General features: G+C 34.0%; 1 protein-coding gene across 1 annotated transcript in view; it reads left to right on the forward strand.

Annotated features, from left to right (window-relative positions):
• The first annotated feature begins 1713 nt into the window (after positions 1-1713).
• LOC132757871 (dihydropyrimidine dehydrogenase [NADP(+)]-like) overlaps positions 1714-22364 on the forward strand; it is a 31653-nt gene continuing 11002 nt past the window's right edge. The window contains exons 1-15 of the mRNA XM_060749320.1: positions 1714-1942; positions 8481-8591; positions 10488-10570; positions 10845-10932; positions 12619-12780; positions 13159-13355; positions 14316-14397; positions 17653-17740; positions 18035-18181; positions 18600-18730; positions 19463-19673; positions 20046-20230; positions 20513-20728; positions 21170-21334; positions 22143-22211. Coding sequence (XP_060605303.1) covers positions 1904-1942; positions 8481-8591; positions 10488-10570; positions 10845-10932; positions 12619-12780; positions 13159-13355; positions 14316-14397; positions 17653-17740; positions 18035-18181; positions 18600-18730; positions 19463-19673; positions 20046-20230; positions 20513-20728; positions 21170-21334; positions 22143-22211 — 1974 coding nt within the window. The 5' untranslated portion in view covers positions 1714-1903. The remainder of the gene's footprint in view (positions 1943-8480; positions 8592-10487; positions 10571-10844; positions 10933-12618; positions 12781-13158; positions 13356-14315; positions 14398-17652; positions 17741-18034; positions 18182-18599; positions 18731-19462; positions 19674-20045; positions 20231-20512; positions 20729-21169; positions 21335-22142; positions 22212-22364) is intronic.

The raw sequence follows: 22364 nt of genomic DNA on the forward strand, positions 1-22364 counted from the left end.
CCTTGATACTTAAATCAATATTTACGACCCCGATGGTCTAGTGGTTAGTACAACTGAATTGTAATCGAATCCCCGGATATTTTTTTTTGTTTATTTTTTTTTTAATTATATGCAGATAAATCATTCATTTTATTTCTGGCATATATATTTTCTATCGTTCTAAAACCCATTCAGACCCGTCAATAATCTAATGACGGGCAGGGAACAAGAGGTATCACTAAAATATGCAACGGACATTGGACACAGCGGAAATATTTTTTGCAAAACAGGCAAAACGTGTGCGGCATGTTATTCATTTAAATAATTAACATTTAAGTTACAAAACAGATTAACTGAGTGAAAAAGTACGTTTTTTTAAAAAACGTATCACAAATATTTGCAATAGGTTATTTTGAAGGATTCTGTGACCGACGATTGTTCTCTTTCACCTTGATTTTTATAACACTTTGTGGTTCAATACCTAGATTCTAGGCGAATATGAAATCTTTTGTTTATTCAAGTAGTTTAATATTTTATAAATAAGTAAACAATAGGTAACAAAGCATGTATTATATATATTTATTCACAACTATTATTTGCTATTACAGACACATTTTCGTAAATATATAATATAAGATATATAAGATATATAATAAAAGGCTGTATATGGTATGGTGTTGTATATGTTTAAATCATATCGGCTCAATACTTAAGTACCTTAGTACTTTGAAATACTGATGTTTGTATATTTCCGATTAAACAGACTGTGTTTAACTTATATAATAAGCATTACACGAAATATCGTATTTCATTAATGCAGTTTATTAGAAGGGAGACAACCCTGGTATGAATATTTTATACTATTCATGTCCCTTTACAAGTCAGATGTCTTCTTTAAAATTGTGTTCCATCAAAAACTTACAAATTTTACATTGTTTTTCTCTCATCCTTGCTGCTAAATGTCCTGCATTGTAGTAGAATTTACATTAACGTAAGTCTTAGAGAAAAAAATATTTAAGTCATTTAAGATACATTATTATATTATACACTATTTTCCAAGCCAACTTGCCTTTCCGCTTTCATAATTTCCTTTATGGTGGGACACTTGTACATCTTGATTTACTCGTGTCTTGGCATTTGTCAGCACGTTGTCTCTTTTTCAAAATATAATTTTAATTCAATATATCTGAATAAATATATTAAGCTTCCGATATCCGGAGCAATTTATGTCACTTCCGACTGTTCGGAGTAAATTTAAATCAGCCATATGGGCTTAAGTCATATAATATCATAATTTATATACATGTAATTGTCAATCTTATACTACATGTTTTTTCAATTATCTGGGACATTTAATTATATACAGCCATAGACAAAAAAAACTGCCATTTGTTATGCTAGGAAATGTGTTACTCTGTTTTCATGACTTTGTTTTATTCATATAAATACACATGCATTTAAATTACTCTCGCATCACACAAGGCATCATTTTTACACAGGGACGTAGCTTCCGATATGCAAAGAAAGTGAAAAAAATAAAATAAAAGAGTATCAGCGAATGGACAGATATAGACCAAGCTTTGTCTAAAACAATTACGAAACTACAGAAAATGCACAGTGAGTAGCTTTAAATCAGTCTCAATAGAGCCAAAAAGAAATCTAATATATTAAGGAAAATATTGGACATTTCAAAATCTAAATTTATTTCGAAGATAAAATTGAAAATAATGAAGTTATGCAAGCTCGCCAGACCACCAAGGCCATTGAACCGTTTTATATACATGTAAACATCGCTACTCAGTGTTATCTGGCTCGTGACAAATCATAAATACACACACTTTATCAGTACAAATAAACCGGAGAGAGCTTGGCACATGCACAGACGGATATTAAAGGAAAGCAACGGAGTGCTTTAACATTCAAAATGACGTCGATGTTAAGCAAGGACGTACCTGATATTGAGGTGGGTAGATTTATTTCTTTTATAATTCATCATTTCACCTGTTTACTACAATGCATTGTGCAGTTAAGCATGCAAAAGCTTAAAGCTTGAAGTAAAGCGTAGATTTTTACCAACATCCTTTTAAAAAAAGGACATTATATTGAATGCGTTTAGTTTTATTTTCGTTTGGCTTGTACACAAAGCAGACGCGTAGCTATGGTTTTATAAAAAGAAGGCTTCAAGGTTTGTACCGTAGGTCTAGCTGATAGGGCCCAACCCTGGAATGCCTTCCGTTTTCTAAGATCAAACTAAATTGATTAAGGTGATTCAGCTTTGTCAGCCATGTTTGTTTTCACTAAGTTGGTCCAAAGTGAAAGTAGGCCAAAATTCACATAACAACAAAGCTTACAATGTAAAATGATAACTATTCCAGGTCTATGTATAAACAAAAATAAAAATGATAACAATAAGAAAATTTACCTTGAATGTGCTCAATTTTTAAAGACCAAGTACAATCTGTTGCAAATGCTATTTTTGCAGCAAATACAAAAAACTACATTTTTCTACCCTTTTTTTAAAGGCCCATTATGCACAACAAATGCTTTAGTTTTATTTGTACATGTTTTTATTTTTGGTGTAATTTTATAATCTTTAATATGTTACTCAGAACTATCTTATAATGATTTATAAATTGTATGAAAGTCAAAAGACTACCTTGTTTACATTTTGATACTTTTATGACTGGGCATCTAAAATGCTCTTAAATCTTATTTAAACATTATAAAATTCATATTTGTCCTTTCCAAAGGAGTGTTTCTGAGCCCTTTCCAAAGGACGGTTTCTGAGGTATAATGTGCCTTTAATGTCTGTAAATTTACCAGTACAAATGGCTGAACCATCAATTTAAAAACAGTCGGTGAATAGACCTGAACATCGCTATGGTAATTTGCATTTTTGGAAGGTTGCCTACACAAAATATATGCTGTGTTATTGTGTACCACGATTTAACAATACTTAATTAGAATACAATACTTATACACGAAAGATAAATAGAATTGTTAAACATTGCATAAACAATGCATTAGCCAGTCCTGTTAACCGTTGTACACATTTTTGCAATGCTGAAATGCAATCTTCACGTGCAAAATGTGCAAAACAAGTGTAGTCGCCTGACCTGACATTTTATAAATGTCAGATACATGCATCTCATTTTACATTTAATAAAATTGAAAAAGTCTGTTGTATACGGAAGAGCATTAGTGCCAGGTGTATGTTTTTTATTAACTCGAAATTTCGAGTTACTAACTCGAAATTTCGACTTACTTATCTCGAAATTTCGAGTTACTAACTCGAAATTTCGACTTATTAACTCGAAATTTCGACTTACTTATCTCGAAATTTCGAGTTACTAACTCGAAATTTCGACTTACTAACTCGAAATTTCGACTTACTAACTCGAAATTTCGACTTACTTATCTCGAAATTTCGAGTTAGTAACTCGAAATTTCGACTTACTAACTCGAAATTTCGACTTACATTGCACGACTTTTATTGGTTGCCGGTGAAAGCAAGGAATGAATTCAAGATACTTTCTTTCGTGTGTAGCTGTTGCACATTAACAACCTTTTACATTTATTTAACAGATCAATTTTATAGGATCAAATTGTCCAAACATACTGAACATATTCTTCGCTTTTTTGTGGAGGGGGGGGGGGGGGTTGTAAAATCACACTTTCCACATTTCCGTGTTAACCGGGTGTTTCTTTTTCTTAAGCACACATACAACCATCATGTGGAGAAACAACAAGTCCAAAACCCACCCTATTGTAAACTGTGCAATATCATGTGTTAAATAAGTTTTAAATGGCGTATATACGCCAGTTAGTCTGTCACGTTTCTTTATACTAATAATGTTTTTGTAACATTATTCATTATTTACTAATACTTTGATTCATATTGTGTTGATAAAAGTTGATAAAAGTGATACTTGTTGTTATATATATGTTGGGAATAATATAAAAGCATCCGATTTTACAAGAAATATAGTCAGTCCAACAATTTTGACAAAGGCCTCAGCACGCCCTATTTTGGCCACGCCGCGATACTTTCCTCAGATGTCCCACACGTGAAGTATAGGATCGGTTTTTTTACAGGGATGAGAAGAATATGATTAGTGAAAAGATATGTTCGAACAGATGGGATACAATACAACGTCTGAAGAACGCCTGAACGTACAAATTAAAGGAAGCCTTGTATTTTTTAGGTCGGGTGTGTACATGCCATTACTAAGTTTAAGTTAAAGTTCAATAGTTTTTGTCCAGGCACCCGTTTCTCCATCTCCATCGTTCAAAGGCACTGCCTACTATATCTTATACCATCTAACTAATAACTTTGGCCATTCTTGTAATGTTAATAAGTCGAAATTTCGAGTTACTAAGTCGAAATTTCGAGATAAGTAACTCGAAATTTCGAGTTAGTAAGTCGAAATTTCGAGTTACTAAGTCGAAATTTCGAGTAACTAAGTCGAAATTTCGAGTTACTAACTCGAAATTTCGAGATAAGTAACTCGAAATTTCGAGTTAGTAAGTCGAAATTTCGAGTTACTAACTCGAAATTTCGAGATAAGTAAGTCGAAATTTCGAGTTAGTAACTCGAAATTTCGAGTTAGTAACTCGAAATTTCGAGTTAATTAAAAACATACACCTGGCACTAATGCTCTTCCGTAGTTGTAAGAGTTTGATTTAAACATCTAGAAAAAAACCTAAAGCTAAGCCATGGGGATAACTATGGTGGCTGATTTGTGCCATTCGTGTTTTCGCCTCGCGACCCCGCCTAGCGAAAAGTCGAGAATTAACAAGTTAAAACGGCGGGGTCGCGGGACGAAAAAACGCTAATAAGCGAGAGTGCGGGGCGAAGTTTTATTTATTATACTTCGGCCCGCGCCCCCGCTAATGAGCGTGTTTTCGTCCCCCGACCCCGCCGTTTTATTTCTTAAATCTCGCTCCGCGCTCCCGCGGGATGAAATTATATTTAATAAACTTGGCCCCGCGCCCGCGCTATTTAGCGTGTTTTCGCTCCACGCCCCTGCCATTTAAATTGCTAATCCTCGATATTTCGCTTGGCGGGGTCGCGGAACGAAAACACGCTAATAAGCGGGAGCGCGCGGCGAAGATTTATTTATTAAACTTTGCCCCGCGCCCGCGGTAATAAGCGTGTTTTCGTCCCGTGACCCTGCCGTTTTATTTCTTAAATCTCGCTCCGCGCCCACGCAATACGAAGTTTTATTTATTAAACTTCGCCCGCGCCCTCGCTAATAAGCGGGTTTTCGCTCCGCGCCACCGCCATTTTAACTTGCTAATCCTCGATATTTCGCTTAGCGGGGTCGCGGGGCGAAAACACGAATGGCACAAATCAGCCACCGTAGATAACTATGATACCTGATTTGTGCCATGTCGTATTTTTTGCTCAGCGGGGCGCCAGGCGAAATCATGAAAATACGAAAAAATGACCTCTTTGTCGTACTTTCGCTCCGCGGGGCGCGTGGCGAAAACATGAAAATGCGACAAAGTTATCAACTTGTCTTTTGACCATTCGGACGTACTTTCGCTCCTCGAGGCGCCAGACGAAGACACGAAAATACGACAATATGACCATTTCGTATTTTTTTCGCCTTATGCCCCTCAAAAAGTACAAAAATAATAGATAACTGTCAATATAAAGAAATTATAAATCAGTAAATCATAAGGCCCATCTGTTATCTGGCGCGTCCAATTCCAGGTCTATCGAATAGAACAAAGCTGGTAAAAAGTAGCAATTTGCTTTCAAAGAAGATGATTATAAAATCTGGAGTTCCACAAGGCTCAATACTAGGACCCTTGCTTTTTATTATATTATTTATATTAATGACATGACATTAATTTCAATTCTATTAACATTGACATGTACGCCTGTGACTCCACTTTATACAAATCCGATACTGATATTCTCGTTATTGATAAAGAACTCCAAAAAAGTATTAACTTGTTCAACAAATGGTTTAATAATAATATGTCTTTGCACCCAGAAAAAACTAAGTGTATGCTATTTGGTTCAAAATTCAAAACTAAGCGGGCTAGAAACCTCGAACTTGCTATAAATGACACTATATTAGAAAAAATATTTTCGGGATTTGTGTTGATAGTAATTAAACATGGCATATAGTCTGATTTTATTGACCTGTCAATTATGAATACATTATAGGACTCATTTAAATATTCGATCCCACTTCGGTTTGGTCCGTGTAGTTTACGAGAATTAATGTGGAGTATATTAGTAATGAATTGAAAGTCACGCCAGCTTAATGTGAAAATTTTCGTTAATTCACAATAGGTCAGTCGGTAAAGAGATTGTTTGATAATTGAGAGGTCTGTGGTTCGATCCTTACTGTTGCCATTATTTTAGTACTCTTTCTTTATTTTTGCAGTATATTTTAATGGAACAGATTTGTAGTGTGTTGTACGGCATTGAAAAGACATTTATTGATTTTAATCCGTTTTAATTTTAAACATGAATTCTTAAAAAAAACATGTTATTTAAAAAGAGTATACTAGTATACATAACAAAATTAAGTATAACATAATCAAACAAAACAAACAACATAAAATAATCAGATATAGATTCAATAATGTTGAAAGTATTAATAAGAAAAAAATGGACCAACGCCGCCTCGAACTTAAAACACGTGTGGCACTTACATTATAAACTCGTGATTTACCCTATTGCGCTATAAAGCTGAGTACACTTAGTTTAGAGATACAAATTATATTAAATTCCATTGTACAACGTACATCTCACGGAACTTACCGAACATCTACCGAAGATTAATATACTGTGTGCATCGACCGTGTAATCAGTATGTAATTGACAGGTTAATAAAACCAAACAATACTCAACTTCATAATGTAATAAATAAACTCAATTCTAAAATTGCATTTTTAAAAAGAATTTCATATTTTTTGAAAGATGATATGAAAATGTTATACTATAATGCATATATTGTGTCAACAATGGACTATTGCAATACTATATGGGGACAAAACTGCAAACCGGATACCGAAAAATATACAACATACAAAAGAGGGCACTTCGAGTAATTCTGAAACAACATGTAACAAAAAGTGTATTCAAAACCCAAAATCTGCTTACTTTTGAAACCACAATCATGGCCTTACTGGTTTTTAAAAGTGAACATAATCTGGCAACAAAATATATATCTGAACTTCTAGTTTTTTCTAATAATGATAGATATAATCTTCGCTCTTCAGCGAATAATGATCTTATTCACTTCAGGCCACGGACATATTATATGAAACAAACATTTACATTCAAAGCGGCACATTTATAAACTGAAATAAAACTACAAAGTAAATTGTCATCTTTTAAGGGTAAACTAAAGGATTAATTAATAAAAAATACAGCTTAAGGCGCAAAAAAAACAACTGATTTTTAACAGAAATTTATATAGCTCTCTATAGCGTTTTGTTTGTTTGTTAACATTGATTGGTGATTGTATGTGCATACGAAGTTAAGAACTTAGTATTTATAATCCACAAATATGCTATGTATTTTGTAAGAGAGTTTGTCGTAATGATATTGCTGTTTATCGTTATATCTGTTTTCTGTTTATATATGTATAGAAGACCATATTGGAAATATGTTGTATGTTTATTATGTACTCTTAATATGTCACCTTCTCAAAATATTATTGTTATTATTATCATTATTATTATTATAATTATTATTATTATTAATATTATTATTATTATTATTATTATTATTATTATTTAAAACTTTAACAAGTATTAAAATTAGCAGAAGTAACGAAAGAATGGGAGCAATCCAAGACTTGATTTGTATACAATTAGAATATAATTCGATTCAATAGAAACATTCATAATAAATCATAAAGAACCTCATTTTGCTTAAGTTAAGTCGACCAGTAAGTGTCGTGTCAAATTCTTGTGAATGGAGACAATTCAGAATGTTATTTTTCGGTTGGGGTTTTCGTCCTGCCAAGATCATATGGCGAATATTCAGTTTTATTGGTGGAGCAAGACCTCTGTCACGAACAAGCATCTGAGAAGAGCGTTTCGTAAGCTAGCTTGATAGCTTCTACATGAAGGAATCCAAAGTAGCGGGTCGAATTCGAACCCACTAGTGTGCAGGACAAGTTGTTTAAAGTCAACAACCTTAACGACACGACCACGGACACTCCCAAATTCATTTCTAATTCATATAGCCAATACACAAATAAAATCTTACACCGTTAAAGTATACAATAATAAATAGACTCTTTCAACAGTTTGTACCTGACTGTCCTATATGATTGTTTTCGTATATATTGATAATTGCACGATTGTTGTTTTATTACCATTTTTTGAGTTTTGGTGATTCAAGAAGGTACTGATACTGCACCAAACTCCATAGTAGTGGTAATGGAATGCATTCCTTTTGCAAAATAATGGCACCAAGCCCGATCAAGATACCCAATACTATCATTTATTTGTTCATTCTCTTACAGAATATTCTTGCTTTGAATCCACGTGTTACCAAGCACGCAAAACTCGTGCCAAGTGCTCGTACAAAAGAAAACAAGAAACATTGGAAACGTAATGCGTCAAGAGGATGTACGGTAAGTGATAGATACTTTCTTACCTCGGATAGAGTATGTACGGTAAGTAATAGATACTTTCCCACCTCGGATTAGAGGATGTACGGTAAGTGATAGATACTTTCCGACCTCGGATAGAGAATATACGGTAAGTGATAGATACTTTCCGACTTCGGATAGAGGATGTACGGTAAGTGATAGATACTTTTCTACCTCGGATAAAGGATGTACGGTAAGTGATAGATACTTTCCGACCTCGGATAGAGAATATACGGTAAGTGATAGATACTTTCCGACTTCGGATAGAGGACTTTCCCACCTCGGATAGAGGATGTACGGTAAGTGATAGATACTTTCCTACCTCGGATAGAGTATGTACGGTAAGTGATAGATACTTTCCCACCTCGGATAGAGGATGTACGGTAAGTGATAGATACTTTCCGACCTCGGATAGAGGATGTACGGTAAGTGATAGATACTTTCCGACCTCGGATAGAGAATATACGGTAAGTGATAGATACTTTCCGACTTCGGATAGAGGATGTACGGTAAGTGATAGATACTTTTCTACCTCGGATAGAGGATGTACGGTAAGTGATAGATACTTTTCTACCTCGGATAGAGGATGTACGGTAAGTGATAGATACTTTCCGACCTCGGATAGAAGATGTACGGTAAGTGATAGATACTTTCCGACCTCGGATAGAGGATGTACGGTAAGTGATAGATACTTTCCTACAAGAGGATGTACGGTAAGTCATAGATACTTTCCGACCTCGTATTAATTCATAATCGGCAAAGTATTCCAAATAATGATTAGTCATAGTATCATGTCTTGTTAAAATGAATATTTTTGGGTTAATACTTTGCACTGTTAAGCATTTTAAACAAGTATTTGTTTAATCCCCGTGACTTAACAAATTAAGAAATGGGAAAAGTTCACGTTGAACCCTTTGGCTGACCAAAATTTGAAAGATTTTGAATATTGAAATACAGAAAATATAGTGATCAAACAATAGTTTGTCATCGTTAACTTAATTTTCATAAAATGGCCACTTAATCGAACAAATAGTGTTTGAGCATTGTTATCAATTAAACAGGATATTTTTTCATAGCTAAACACTTAACTTTGTTGATTCAGGATTTCAACCATAAAGGAAAGGAAATAAGAAATTAAGAACACTTGATTCATTATTTTTTTCAGTGCACATACATATATAGACACTACGGTTTCTCGCCCACTTTTGACTTTAAACTGTTCATAACTTATTTAAAGAGGTGCATAAACATTATATTAAAAATATAATGCTGCATAACACATTAAAAGAGAAAGAAAGAAAAAGGAAATATAAAGATTGTAGAGAAAAAATGCAGGGTCTGTACCGTTACAATATTAACCTTCGACGATTTATCATTTCCGAACTATGACGAATGAGCCGAATAGTCGCGGCTGCTCTTTTCTGAACATTACAAAGGCTTTTGGAATTTATAAACTTTACATGCCCACATTTTTATCCGTTAGTAAACACTTTACTATGCTTGCTGATTTGTGCCATTTTGTATTTTCTATCTGCTGGGCGCCAGGCGAAATCACGAAAATACGACCAGTCGTCACTTTGTCGTATTTTCGTGTTTTAGCCTGGCGACCCGCGGAGCAAAATACGAAATGGCACAAGTCAGCTACCATACTAACTTAAATTGGGTTATCTTTAGTATTGGCCGGAAACACACTACATGATTGATATAATCTTAACCTACATTGAACCTTGTTTCTTATCTTATTTAATGCAAACATTTAACCCGAGTAACACGATTTATTAGCCTGTCCGGTATTTAGATTAGACGTGTGCAAGTGCCTTTAGTTTAAGTAGCATCGAAAGTACGTTATTTAATACCAGTTTGATATTGCTTTAACAGTCGTGTCCCCCGCTGCAGAACAACTTTGAAGATATAAAACACACAACCTTAAGTGAAAGGGCTGCTCTCCGTGAGGCTGCAAGGTATGTGTAAATCTAAAATATAGCCTCCATTTATTTCAAATTATAGCAACATAAGTTAAATGGTGTCCAATTATATTATATGGTGTACGCCAAAATTTATAAAGCGCGATGCAATTTGGATATTATCTGCATGCTTCCTAAAAATCTAAAGGTTTGTTTGTCATGCTTAAGAACAGCCAAAATAAGATTTATAAAATGTTGAAATAAATGAAAACTTGGTAAAATATACATTTAAATCTCATTTAAAACTAAGTTGTTTTTTTTTTAATTGCAGATGTCTGAAATGTGCAGATGCGCCGTGTCAAAAAAGCTGCCCGACTCAACTTGATATTAAATCGTTCATCACCAGTATCTCAAACAAGGTATATGGATATACGTTATAACAACCCAATCGTACTGAAAGTGTGTTACACAAATACATATTAAATTTTAAAGGGACTCCACTGAGGCTTAAGAGTCTTAAAAACATAACATTTGAATATCTTACATAAATAAGCTGGGGCACATTAAACAGAAATATATGCAAAGATCGTGAAGAACTATACTTTGAAATAAATTGAAAATCGTATGTTAATGCCTTTCTTAGCCCGATTTGATTGAAAAGCGTTTAAACACTTTTCATTTTGGGTCATTTTTTTACAATTTGAATAATATTATTTTGGATAAACCAAGTGCGCGAATGATCTGAAATTTTGCACAAAGATTAGTGGTCTAAACCTACATCAAATGGCACATTTATCTGGAAAAAATATTTCCAGTCCAATCATGTCAAAAAACCTCAGTGGAGTCCCTTTAACCTAAGACAACGACCTCAATTTACGTCATAAAAAATTAATCAATAAAATGAATTTTAGTGATAGTTTAATATCTTGTAGTTAATGTCAATGGTAAACTTAGATAATTATAAGGAAGGAAGTAAGAAATTGAAAAACGAAAAGAAGACGATAGTTTATGTTATATTTTGCAATTTGTGCAAATTATATTTTTATGTCCTTTAAGTAAGATATATTTATATGTTGCTGTGTTCTAAGTGTAATAATACATAACAATATTAAAATAGTATTTGCTGTTAAACTAGCGTTGTGCGCCGATAATTGTAGCGATTGTATGACACATACACATTTAATGATTCAATCTTATTAATACCATAGTATCTGATGACTATATCTAGTTATACCAAAGGGAGATAACATTTCTATATTAATATGTTGTAGGGTGTCATCCTGTAAATAAAACTTTTAAGATGGCTCCCGAGATGGATGCCAAATTTAGGAATTCATTACACTGACCAAGAATATAAGTTCTGATTTTGATACCTGACAAACGTAAGAAAAATTAAAATCTTTAAGATTTTAAATCAGAAGCCTTCTACGAGATGTCAACTAAAATACATTTACTTTAAGGCATTTACTGACTGATAGAGTGACCATGGTCATTCCGTGTAGATGTGACTTTTTTTCTTGTAAATTCTTGATTAATTAAATGATTTTTTTTACAGATTTAGCCCTCATGCAATTTTAGTCTCTTGAATGTTACTTTTAACTTTTACTGTTACAAGTCCTTATTGTTAAACAGAAATTGAATTGTTAGATAATATTTTCTGCATTTTATTATTATATTATATGCATCCCCATTATGTTTAATTTGTGGTTCAATATGTCACCAATCTACTCAAAATAGAAGGCTCTTTGAAACATCTGTAACAGTTATGAATACATTTACAGTACATTTAGTTTTTATATTGTCATAATTTTTGTGGTATCTAAGGTGGTAAAGTTCATAAAACATTTATTTCTTGGATTAAATAAGAAACAAATACATCAGTATTTTACTGTCACTTAGTAAGAAGTGATGTACTAGTACTCGTATCTACTATCCTTAACTTGTGCGAAAATACGTCAGTACTCGTTTTAAGCAGAACCCAAAAGTACAGTGTTATATACATCTTGTTTTACTCAGTGCCTTAATAACTTGCGTCACTCAGCTATAACTAATTTTAAAAAAAATTCTTTGACGCTTAACCTCATTAGTTCATTTTTTGTTTCAAGAATTATTATGGAGCAGCGAAAGCTATATTTTCGGACAACCCGCTGGGCCTGACATGCGGTATGGTGTGTCCGACCAGTGACCTCTGTGTGGGTGGATGTAACCTTTACGCGTCCGAGGAAGGACCTATCAACATAGGAGGGCTGCAGCAATACGCTACTGAAGTAAATAGCTCCTCATTTCTATTTTCCATTTATAACACCGCTAAAAGTGTACCACGACTTACTCTAGTTTCATTTTAGACGTGTTTATTATCATTTTACCATTGTTCAGGCAGGTTTGGCTTCATACTGAAAGTACATCCACGTTCATTGAACTTGATTAATAAAGTTGATCACGTTTGCAATCATCTTTTCAAAACTAGTTCATTATAAAAATGAAAATGGGGGAATACGAATGTTTTAAAAAATGACGAACATAGTAGCTGAAATTTTCACGTCGGGTTTTACATCAAATAGACAAAAAGGTCGAAAAGACGAAAACTGGCAAAAGAACAATTTCGTTCTCAATATAGATGATAACATAGACGTCATACTTTGCAGGTTTTCAAAGAGATGAGAATTCCACAAATCAGAGACCCGAGCCTTCCACCGGAATCTGACATGCCAGACAGCTATAAGGCCAAGGTTGCACTAATAGGTTGTGGTCCTGCTAGTATAAGCTGTGCCACGTTCCTGGCTCGGCTCGGGTACAGCAACTTGACCATTTTTGAGAAGGAAAAATACATTGGCGGTTTGAGGTATGGAATCTCATACATTCATAAAATAAAGTCACTATAATACAGATATATCAGCATACGAATAAATTAACCACATACAGAGAATTTCAACCTCGTGGTTGGAAAATAGAAATTTCACTTTCTGCAGAATCATTTTTACGGCCTTAAGCATGAATAATTGCAAACAAGTTTTTTGACACCGTGCATCATTTTGGTTATTTTTGGTTATAGCTTTTGATAATAAAAACAAACAAAATGAAGTCATTTATACACCATGACTAGTTTTGCTTTGCTTTGCTGTGATTTGCTTTGCTTTAATCATCGGTTCATAAACGTGTACCCATTTCCGCATATAATGTAATTTATATTTGAACAGATCAACATTTGATTTTAACTGACTTTGTTTTATGATGTTTTATATTAAAAATAAATGATTTTTAACGTTTTGAATAATGTATATTTTCGCACTGGTTTGAAACGTGCTTTAAACCAATCTAAAATTTTAAGGGCGTGGCTTGATCTATTTGAAAGTAAAGGCATTTCTGGTATTTTTCTACATTGTTTAGTACATTATACATGTTGCCTTCTCCTGATGAACTGATGATATTTCTATAGTTGTTACAGTTTGATAGCCGCTTCTATACCGCTGTGTAATTGAATCTCCCTAGGGACTTGAGAGGCTTTCATGTATGGATTCAAGAAACTAACCAGCTAGTTTACGGAACGTCGGTGGTTCTACTGAGGCGCCCGTTCATGCCTGAAATAATGCACAGATGGACACCTAAGATCTTTCTCCACCAGTAAAGCTGGAAAGTCGCCATATTACCTCCACTGTCTTGGTGTGACGCTATCAAAACTTTTTCTCTATGTAACTATCATTAGCAAAACAACTGCAAACATATTGTGGAGTCTTTTATAATTGTTTAAATATATTTTATATTCTTGAAAAGATTTCCTGCTTTACCTGCGCAATTATTTCAGTTCTTCCGAGATACCCCAGTACCGATTGCCGTACAGTGTGGTAGACTTTGAGGTCCAGCTTATGAAGGATCTAGGGGTCAAGGTCAGGCAAAAACATTTTCAAGACAATAAAGCAAGCGATGATATTTACAATATCTGCTCGATAAATTTAGCCCAATAAAACACTTAAGCTCAATTGATTGATCCCTACTCTGACCTTTTATTTGAATAACAATATAACAATAACAATAACAATAACAATATAACCACAAACATGAACATGTGCTCTTTTGTTAACAGATATGTTTTGGTGAAATTCTTATTGTAATGCACTAATCTGACAATTTGAATTAGACAGGATATATAAGGATCTATCCATGACACAGTAAACTCCAAATTATCACAATCCTAAACTATCTCTCCTTTCATTAAGGGTAGAGTTTTCAAACACGAAATAAGTCACCTAAGGTTAGGCAAATATGACCTTATTAGATTATATCAAATTTCACCTCATTTACTTAGTGTCTTAACAGTTTTTTTGATGTCTTCGTATGAAGGGACATTGATTTTCCGGTCTTCTGTTGCATTTCCACCAAATTGTTCATGTTTATGTTGTTTTCTTTTTATATGCCCGAAAGAATTTCGGGCATATTATGTTATACCCCATGGCGTCCGTCTGTCCTGTCTGTCTCTCCGTCCGTCTGTCCGTCCGTCCGTTAGCAATTTGGTTTCCGGAGCATAACTTAAGTTCCATTTGGATAATTGTCCATATTGGGTAGAAGACCTCTATTGATTTTGGGGTCACAAGGTCAAAGGTCAAGGTCACTATCGCCTTAAAACTGAAAACAGTTTCCGGAGCATAACTTAAGTTCCGTTTGGCTCACAGTGTTCTGATTGTCCATATTGGGTAGAGGACCCCAATTGATTTTGGGTCACAAGGTCAAAGGTCAAGGTCATTATTATTTTAAAACTGAAAATAGTTTCCAGAGCATAACTTAAGTTCAATGTGGCCCACAATATTCAAACTTCATAGAATGATTGTCCATATTGGGTAGAAGACCCCTATTGATTTAAGGGGTCACAAGGTCAAAGGTCAAGGTCACTATTACCTTAAAACAGAAAACAGTTTCCGGAACATAACTTAAGTTCCATTTGGCCCACAGTGTTCAAACTTCATGGGATGATTGTCCATATTGGGTAGAAGAAACCTATTGATTTTGGGGTCACAAGGTCAAAGGTTAAGGTCACTATTACCTTAAAACTGAAAACAGTTTCCGGAGCATAACTTAAGGTCTATTTGGCCCACAATATTCAAACTTCATGGGATGATTGTCCATATTGGGTAGAAGACCCCTATAGATTTTGAGGTCACAAGGTCAAAGGTCAAGGTCACTATAACTTTAAAACTAAAAACAGTTTCCTGAGCATAACTTATATTCCATGTGGCCCACAATATTCAAACTTCATAGGATGATTGTCCATATTGGGTAGAAAACCCCTATTGATTTTGGGGTCACAAGGTCAAAGGTCAAGGTCACTATTACTTTAAAACTGAAAACAGTTTCCGGAGCATAACTTAAGGTCTATTTGGCCCATAGTGTTCAAACTTCATGGGATGATTGTCCATATTGGGTAGAGCACCCCTATAGATTTTGGGGTCACAAGGTCATAGTTCAAGGTCGCTATTACCTCAAAACTGAAAACAGTTTCCAGAGCATAACTTAAGTTCCATTTGGCCCACAATATTTAAACTTTATAGGAGGATTGCTATTTGAAGGAGGTAATACTTTATTTTATTAATGTTATGTCTTACAAATGCTTCATCCTTACTAAAAAAACACTTTCGGACATATAATGCTCCGCCTAGCGGTGCTCTTGTTAATATTTAAAATTATATCTCAATCTAACATTTCAATCCTATAACTTACGGTCCATTTAAACCAGTACATAAGGTCAAAATCATTTAAATGAAAAGGACCCTTTTCAAATAAGAATTTGGAATTCACAAATATTTAAGTCTCTAGTGGGTGCAGCAAATTTTAGTCGTTGAAAATATACTACCATCATCCGAAACAGATGGGAATGTTTGACCTAATATGTTCAATTTGATTCAATTTAAACCTATTTATTTAAGCTCGGTTGAGAAACAAGTTCTTGAAACTTATATTTATCACTTTCGAGTCCGCTTCCTGGAGCCAACCAGTACTGGTGTCATATGAAGAAACCTAATATGTTTGACTTAGAGCATTACCTTCATTTTCTTTGACTGGGGAAGTCGTTTTTGTCTAAGCAAATGCATTTCAATCGATGGCCAATACCACCTAGTTAAGTACTCAATCTTAGTAGCCATTTATTTTTAAACCGATCTGCTCACCTGAGCACAACGTGCTCAAAGTGAGCTATTGTGATAACCCTTTGTCCGTCGTCAGTCATTCGTCGTTAACATTTTTACTTAAACGATATCTTCCCCTAAACCCCATTCACCAGCAGTGATGAAAATATACAGGAATGATCCTTTGGTAATCCCCTCCAAAAATTGCTCAAATTATTTCGGTCTGCTGAACAAGATGGCCACCGAAGCTAAAAATAGAAAAACCTATAATCGAGATCTACTACTTTATTATTTGGTAAATGTCGATAAAGCTCAATGGAGAGTTTTCTATAAAATAAAATGCTCGAATGGTTTCGGTCTGCTGAACAAGATGACAACAACAGCTGTCGTGCTAGATTTTGATGGAATTATTCAGGAATGATCCTTGTCATTGATAGTTAACATATTTGTTGTTCCTTAATCAGGTGAGCGATATAATGGTCATCAAGGTTCTCTTGTGTTTTTTTAACTTGATCAATTTTTTTTATTCCATTTCTTTTACTTTTCATGTCTAATTTAGTTCACCGAAAATTGTTGTTTCGGTTTTAGATAAATAACATTGCTGTTAAACAATATTGTTAAATAAAGATACCATGTTAACAATATAAAAGAGAAGTTAACCTATAAATAATGTTCTTCACCGAGTGGCATGAAATATGATAAATTTCATAACACAAGATGAAAATTGATCCCGTATTTAAAGAAAAATCTTGAATTTTCTGTTTGCTATCTTAAGATTCGAAAGCCTTTGCCTTTAAGTTTGTGTATTGTTTGAATTTAGAAAGGAGTAATCCAGACACCAGATCAGTGGAAATACTGAAAATATGTTTCACTGCAGTGAAAAAATATTTTACAGTGAGAATACTAAAAATGAAAATATGAAGTTAATTTAATAAATATTATTCATAATTGTCTTTATAAGTATATAAAAGGGACTAGTTTTATGGTACGATTATCATTATCACTTAGTGCCGTTGTCATTCTCAGATTGAGACAGGACGTGCATTGGCAACTAATGATTTGACTCTAAACAAACTAAAACAAGATGGCTTTTCTGCTGTATTCGTGGGAATTGGTATGTACATGTAACTTGCATAAAACAATATAAGTATGCCTTACCCCCGCTGAATAGAAGTATATGACCTTGTACTGGTTAAATTTCGAATTGAATTTTTAGATACATGTTACATTTGCAGAACCCCAATTCAAAATCGCTTTTCAGATCTATATTATTCATACCCAGAAATAAGATTTCTTTGGAAGATTTTTCAAAATTTTGATTCAATGAAGTTTAAATCTCGTCTGCTTTGTTTTATTGAAAATCAGTATTATTTCAGTCTGCCAGAAATGAGATGTTTGCAATTTTCAGGTTTACCGGACCCTAAAAAGATTTCAATATTTGAGAACCTTACGGAAGACATGGGGTTTTACACATCTAAAGATTTCCTACCCAAGGTGACCAAGGCCAGCAAGCCCGGCATGTGTGCCTGTAAATCACAGCTTCCTCACCTCTCGGGTATTTTTCTTTCAATTATTTATTTTGTGTAGCCTTTATCTTTAATATAAGGCTCAATTAGAGCGCGTAATGTGCAAACGACAACAATTTGTAGTACTTCCGGTCGAAAAGAATTACGCGAAAACTGATGATATTTTCAAATGCTTGAACCCTGTTATTTAATCTGAAACTATGTTTTTGTAATCTGACATTCCATCGACGGCAATAAGTTTGATCATAATCGTCGACAATTTTTCTTTTCTGATGAAATAATACGGCTGACCTGAAATTCGTGGTATGGAGAGTCACCTGATGTCTTCCTCCACCAGTACAGCTATTAAGTCGCCATCTGACATGTTCAGTGCCGATACGACCTAATCTTTTTAACCGTTTTGCTTCGGTTTCTTGTTTTTCGAAAAAAAAAACTTGTATATTTTAGGCAAGGTAATAGTGCTTGGTGCAGGAGACACGGCCTTTGACTGTGCCACCTCAGCATTAAGGTGCGGAGCCAAGAGGGTGTTTGTTGTGTTCAGGAAAGGATTTACCAACATCAGGGCTGTGCCGGAAGAGGTACTAGTATTTATTCTGTATTTTTCTAAAATCTGTAACTTTGTCTCCCCTGATTTTCGTTCTTTTCTAATTTGCATGAAATTCGTTTGTATGATTGAATTTTGCCATGAAGAGAAAGGGAATACAAGCGACAGTGTCAGAAGACATATGATGTGTTTTGATGAGCTTGTGAACAAATCGCCTGATACTAAGTATTGGTTCACATTCAATTATATCTTTATTCTTCCGCCCTCTCCAATAAGTAAATGAATTTGCTAATATTTTTAAACGCTTTCAGTATCTTGTTAGGACAAAAAAGAACAAAGTGGTTTGTTTTAACAGTTTTTGCTTAGGAGAAGGTTAACATGCTTTTCTAGGGAATGCAAAATTAAAATAGAAAATTATATTTTAACTCCAACAGGGTGTCTTTCAGTACTTAAAAACCGGTACATAACTAACTGTAATTACATTATCTTTATACTTTGTATAGGATGTTTATCAATGAAATTACAAGTCAGTCATACTTATTTACCTGCATATTTTGCCATGCCTGTGCCGTGTCCTTACATAATGGACTGCAACTAGTACGGAATGTTTCATCATTTTATCTTCTTCTTGTATGAAATAATACCATTTTTTAATATTTCGTAGTAAAATATCCTTTACTTGTATATAGCAATATTAAATTCACATTTTTTAAAAATCAAATTATTTCTGCGCAAAAATCAACTAAGTTTAATAACTTTACTTAAGATGGATCTTGCCAAAGACGAGAAATGCGAGTTCCTTCCCTTCCTTTCACCCCGAAAAGTGGTTATAAAGAACGGACGTGTTTCCGGTATGGAGTTTGTACGAACTGAACAGACGGACGAAGGCGGATGGATAGAGGATGAGGATGAGGCAATTAAATTAAAGGTCGACTATATCATATCAGCGTTTGGCTCTGGATTATCGGATACGGACAGTAAGTAAACACAGTGACATAGTTGTCGAACCTGAATACATTTGCAGGTTAGCATACTAACTTTTATAAAAGAGCTAGTTTCATACAGCATCAGAATAAAAGATGATAGAGCCAAAAGCAAATAGATACATGAAAAACAAACTCAAAAACAATGACAGTAGTTCTCATGATCGTTCGTCTAAAAAATCAGATTTTACTGGACTCTTAGGTGAGATCTTCAATTTTGTTTATCTTAGAGGAAGCATTGCGGGTTTTTTTTCCAGCTTACATTTGATTTCAACCATTTAGCTTACATTTTATATTCATTGTTTGTTCTTTCTCTTCATACCAGTACAAAAATGTGGATCTTCATAATGATTTTATGTTTTCCAGTGATCGATGCCATGCAGCCAATCAAATTCAATCAATGGAATCTACCGGAAGTAGATACGGATACAATGCAGTCGAGTGAGCCTTGGGTGTTTTGTGGTGGAGATATAGCTGGTGTGGCCCAGACAACTGTGGAGTCTGTCAATGATGGCAAACAGGCCTCATGGCACCTCCACAAATATCTGCAGGTGTGAACACGATGATGGAATATTGTTGACAAATTTCTATACAAATATTAAGTTTTTTTTTCAAGAACAAACAATATAAAAAGGGTTTAGGTACAGTTTTATTTTCTTTACAACGTTCTTTTTTTAACAGCAGTCCTGTATTTCCCTACAAAATTTGATATTTTCCTAATTATTTGAATAATAACTTATCTAATAAAGTAAAGTAAAATAAGACGCATTGAAAATATTTAATTGTTTGATTACATTTTCATTTTTATTTTGTATTTGATGTTTTTCCTTTAGTCGTTACAAAACCAACAAGTACCGGAAGTTCCCTCGTTACCCAAATTTTTCACACCTATAGATCAGGTAGACGTGAGCGTTGAGATATGTGGTATTAAGTTTCCGAACCCTTTTGGTCTTGCCAGTGCCCCACCTACAACAAGTAGTGCCATGATCCGGCGTGCATTTGAGCAAGGTTGGGGATTTGCATTAACAAAAACCTTTGCTCTTGACAAGGTACCATAAAAGATCTTTTCTTTTATCTTCTTTTTTATAATATGAAATCAGCATTATTGAATACTTAATGAAACAAAAACATTTAATAAACATGAATAGTAATTTGTAATGAAATGATAATATAAGAATATCAACAAAATCTCATTCAAATGTTATGTGTTACTACATACAAACTCTTTAGAGTACATTATAACTAACATTTGCTGGAAGAAATCAATTGGCTGAGGATAAGGTCAGTTTTTGCTCCTAAATTTTGTTAACGATAATATGCCTTGTGCAGTGTTTTTTATTTTAACAGACGACTTGCTGTAAAAACATTACAAAGCATATACTAGTACGTATTAAAATGGGGAAATATTCAATTAGGCAACAATAATCACGGATTCTTCCAGCTGTCAATCGGAATAAACCAATGAAGAAGTATAAATTGTTGTTTTTTAGGACCTTGTTACAAATGTATCACCTCGTATTGTACGTGGAACAACATCTGGACATATGTTTGGACCTGGCCAAGGCTCATTCCTGAACATTGAACTCATTAGTGAGAAAACAGCCGAATACTGGTGCAAAAGTGTGACAGAATTGAAAAAAGATTTCCCAGATAAGGTGAATCTTTTTTATTTTGTTTTTTATACACCAATAGTAGCTTCGTGTTATGTTACTGACTTGGATAATTGTTTCTAAACAAATTTTTGAAATATTTGTTGACTGTATTTTGAACCTTTAGTTACATGCCAAAATTGCAAGGTAAACAATATATATACATGTAGTAGATATGTTTCATGCTTACACAGGTTCAAAGATGTTTAAGTAAAAAAAATAATTAATAAAAAGAATAAAGAATCCATCTAAAGCTATTTTTGAAACGAATTTGAAAACCAAACATACTAAGACAAGCTCCAGTGACATCCTTGTATCTACCATTTTGTAAAAATTTTAGCCATTTAAACTAAAAAAATAAGGAGAGCTATTGTATGCACACACCACACTTTGGTTAAGCTTTTGGGTATAAGCCTGTACATGTATATCCAAAACTACTGAAGGGAATGGGTTGAAACTTGACACACTTATTTAAGATCATTATAGGAGGCCAAATAGGTAGATTTTGATAGAATTGCGTCCCTTTTAAACTAAAAATATTTTTACATTATCCAGACCCTTGTTCTTAACTATCAAGTACTTCAAATAGCTGCACAAGCTGTTCTACCGAATGCTCTTGGTCTAACTTAAAGTAAATGTGAGACCTGTTCATGTCCTGACCTTGCTTAAATTAAGTTTGACATCTCTATCATTCATGGATACATGCTCCTTTATATGATCTAACACATACTAGTATATATTTTAATACTCTACGTGCATGACATTAAAATTAATACATTTATACTCAGTGTTTATATAACTTCTTCATTACCAGATAATCATTGCGAGTATAATGTGCAGTTTTAGCAGAGAGGACTGGACCGAACTTGCCATCATGGCCGAGGTAAAGAAACTAACCTAACTTAAAGGAACTAACCTGACAATTATAACATCTTGGTCTATAATTCAACGAATATATTAAAAGAAGAGCATCCCTGCCCCAGTTGTAAAGGGCTTTATTTAAGTCACTCGACTCTCACTATTGTAGATTTGAATC

This window comes from Ruditapes philippinarum, unplaced genomic scaffold (genome assembly GCF_026571515.1).
Source record: "Ruditapes philippinarum isolate M1 unplaced genomic scaffold, ASM2657151v2 ctg624_1_1_1_1, whole genome shotgun sequence".
Classification (NCBI taxonomy): domain Eukaryota; kingdom Metazoa; phylum Mollusca; class Bivalvia; order Venerida; family Veneridae; genus Ruditapes; species Ruditapes philippinarum.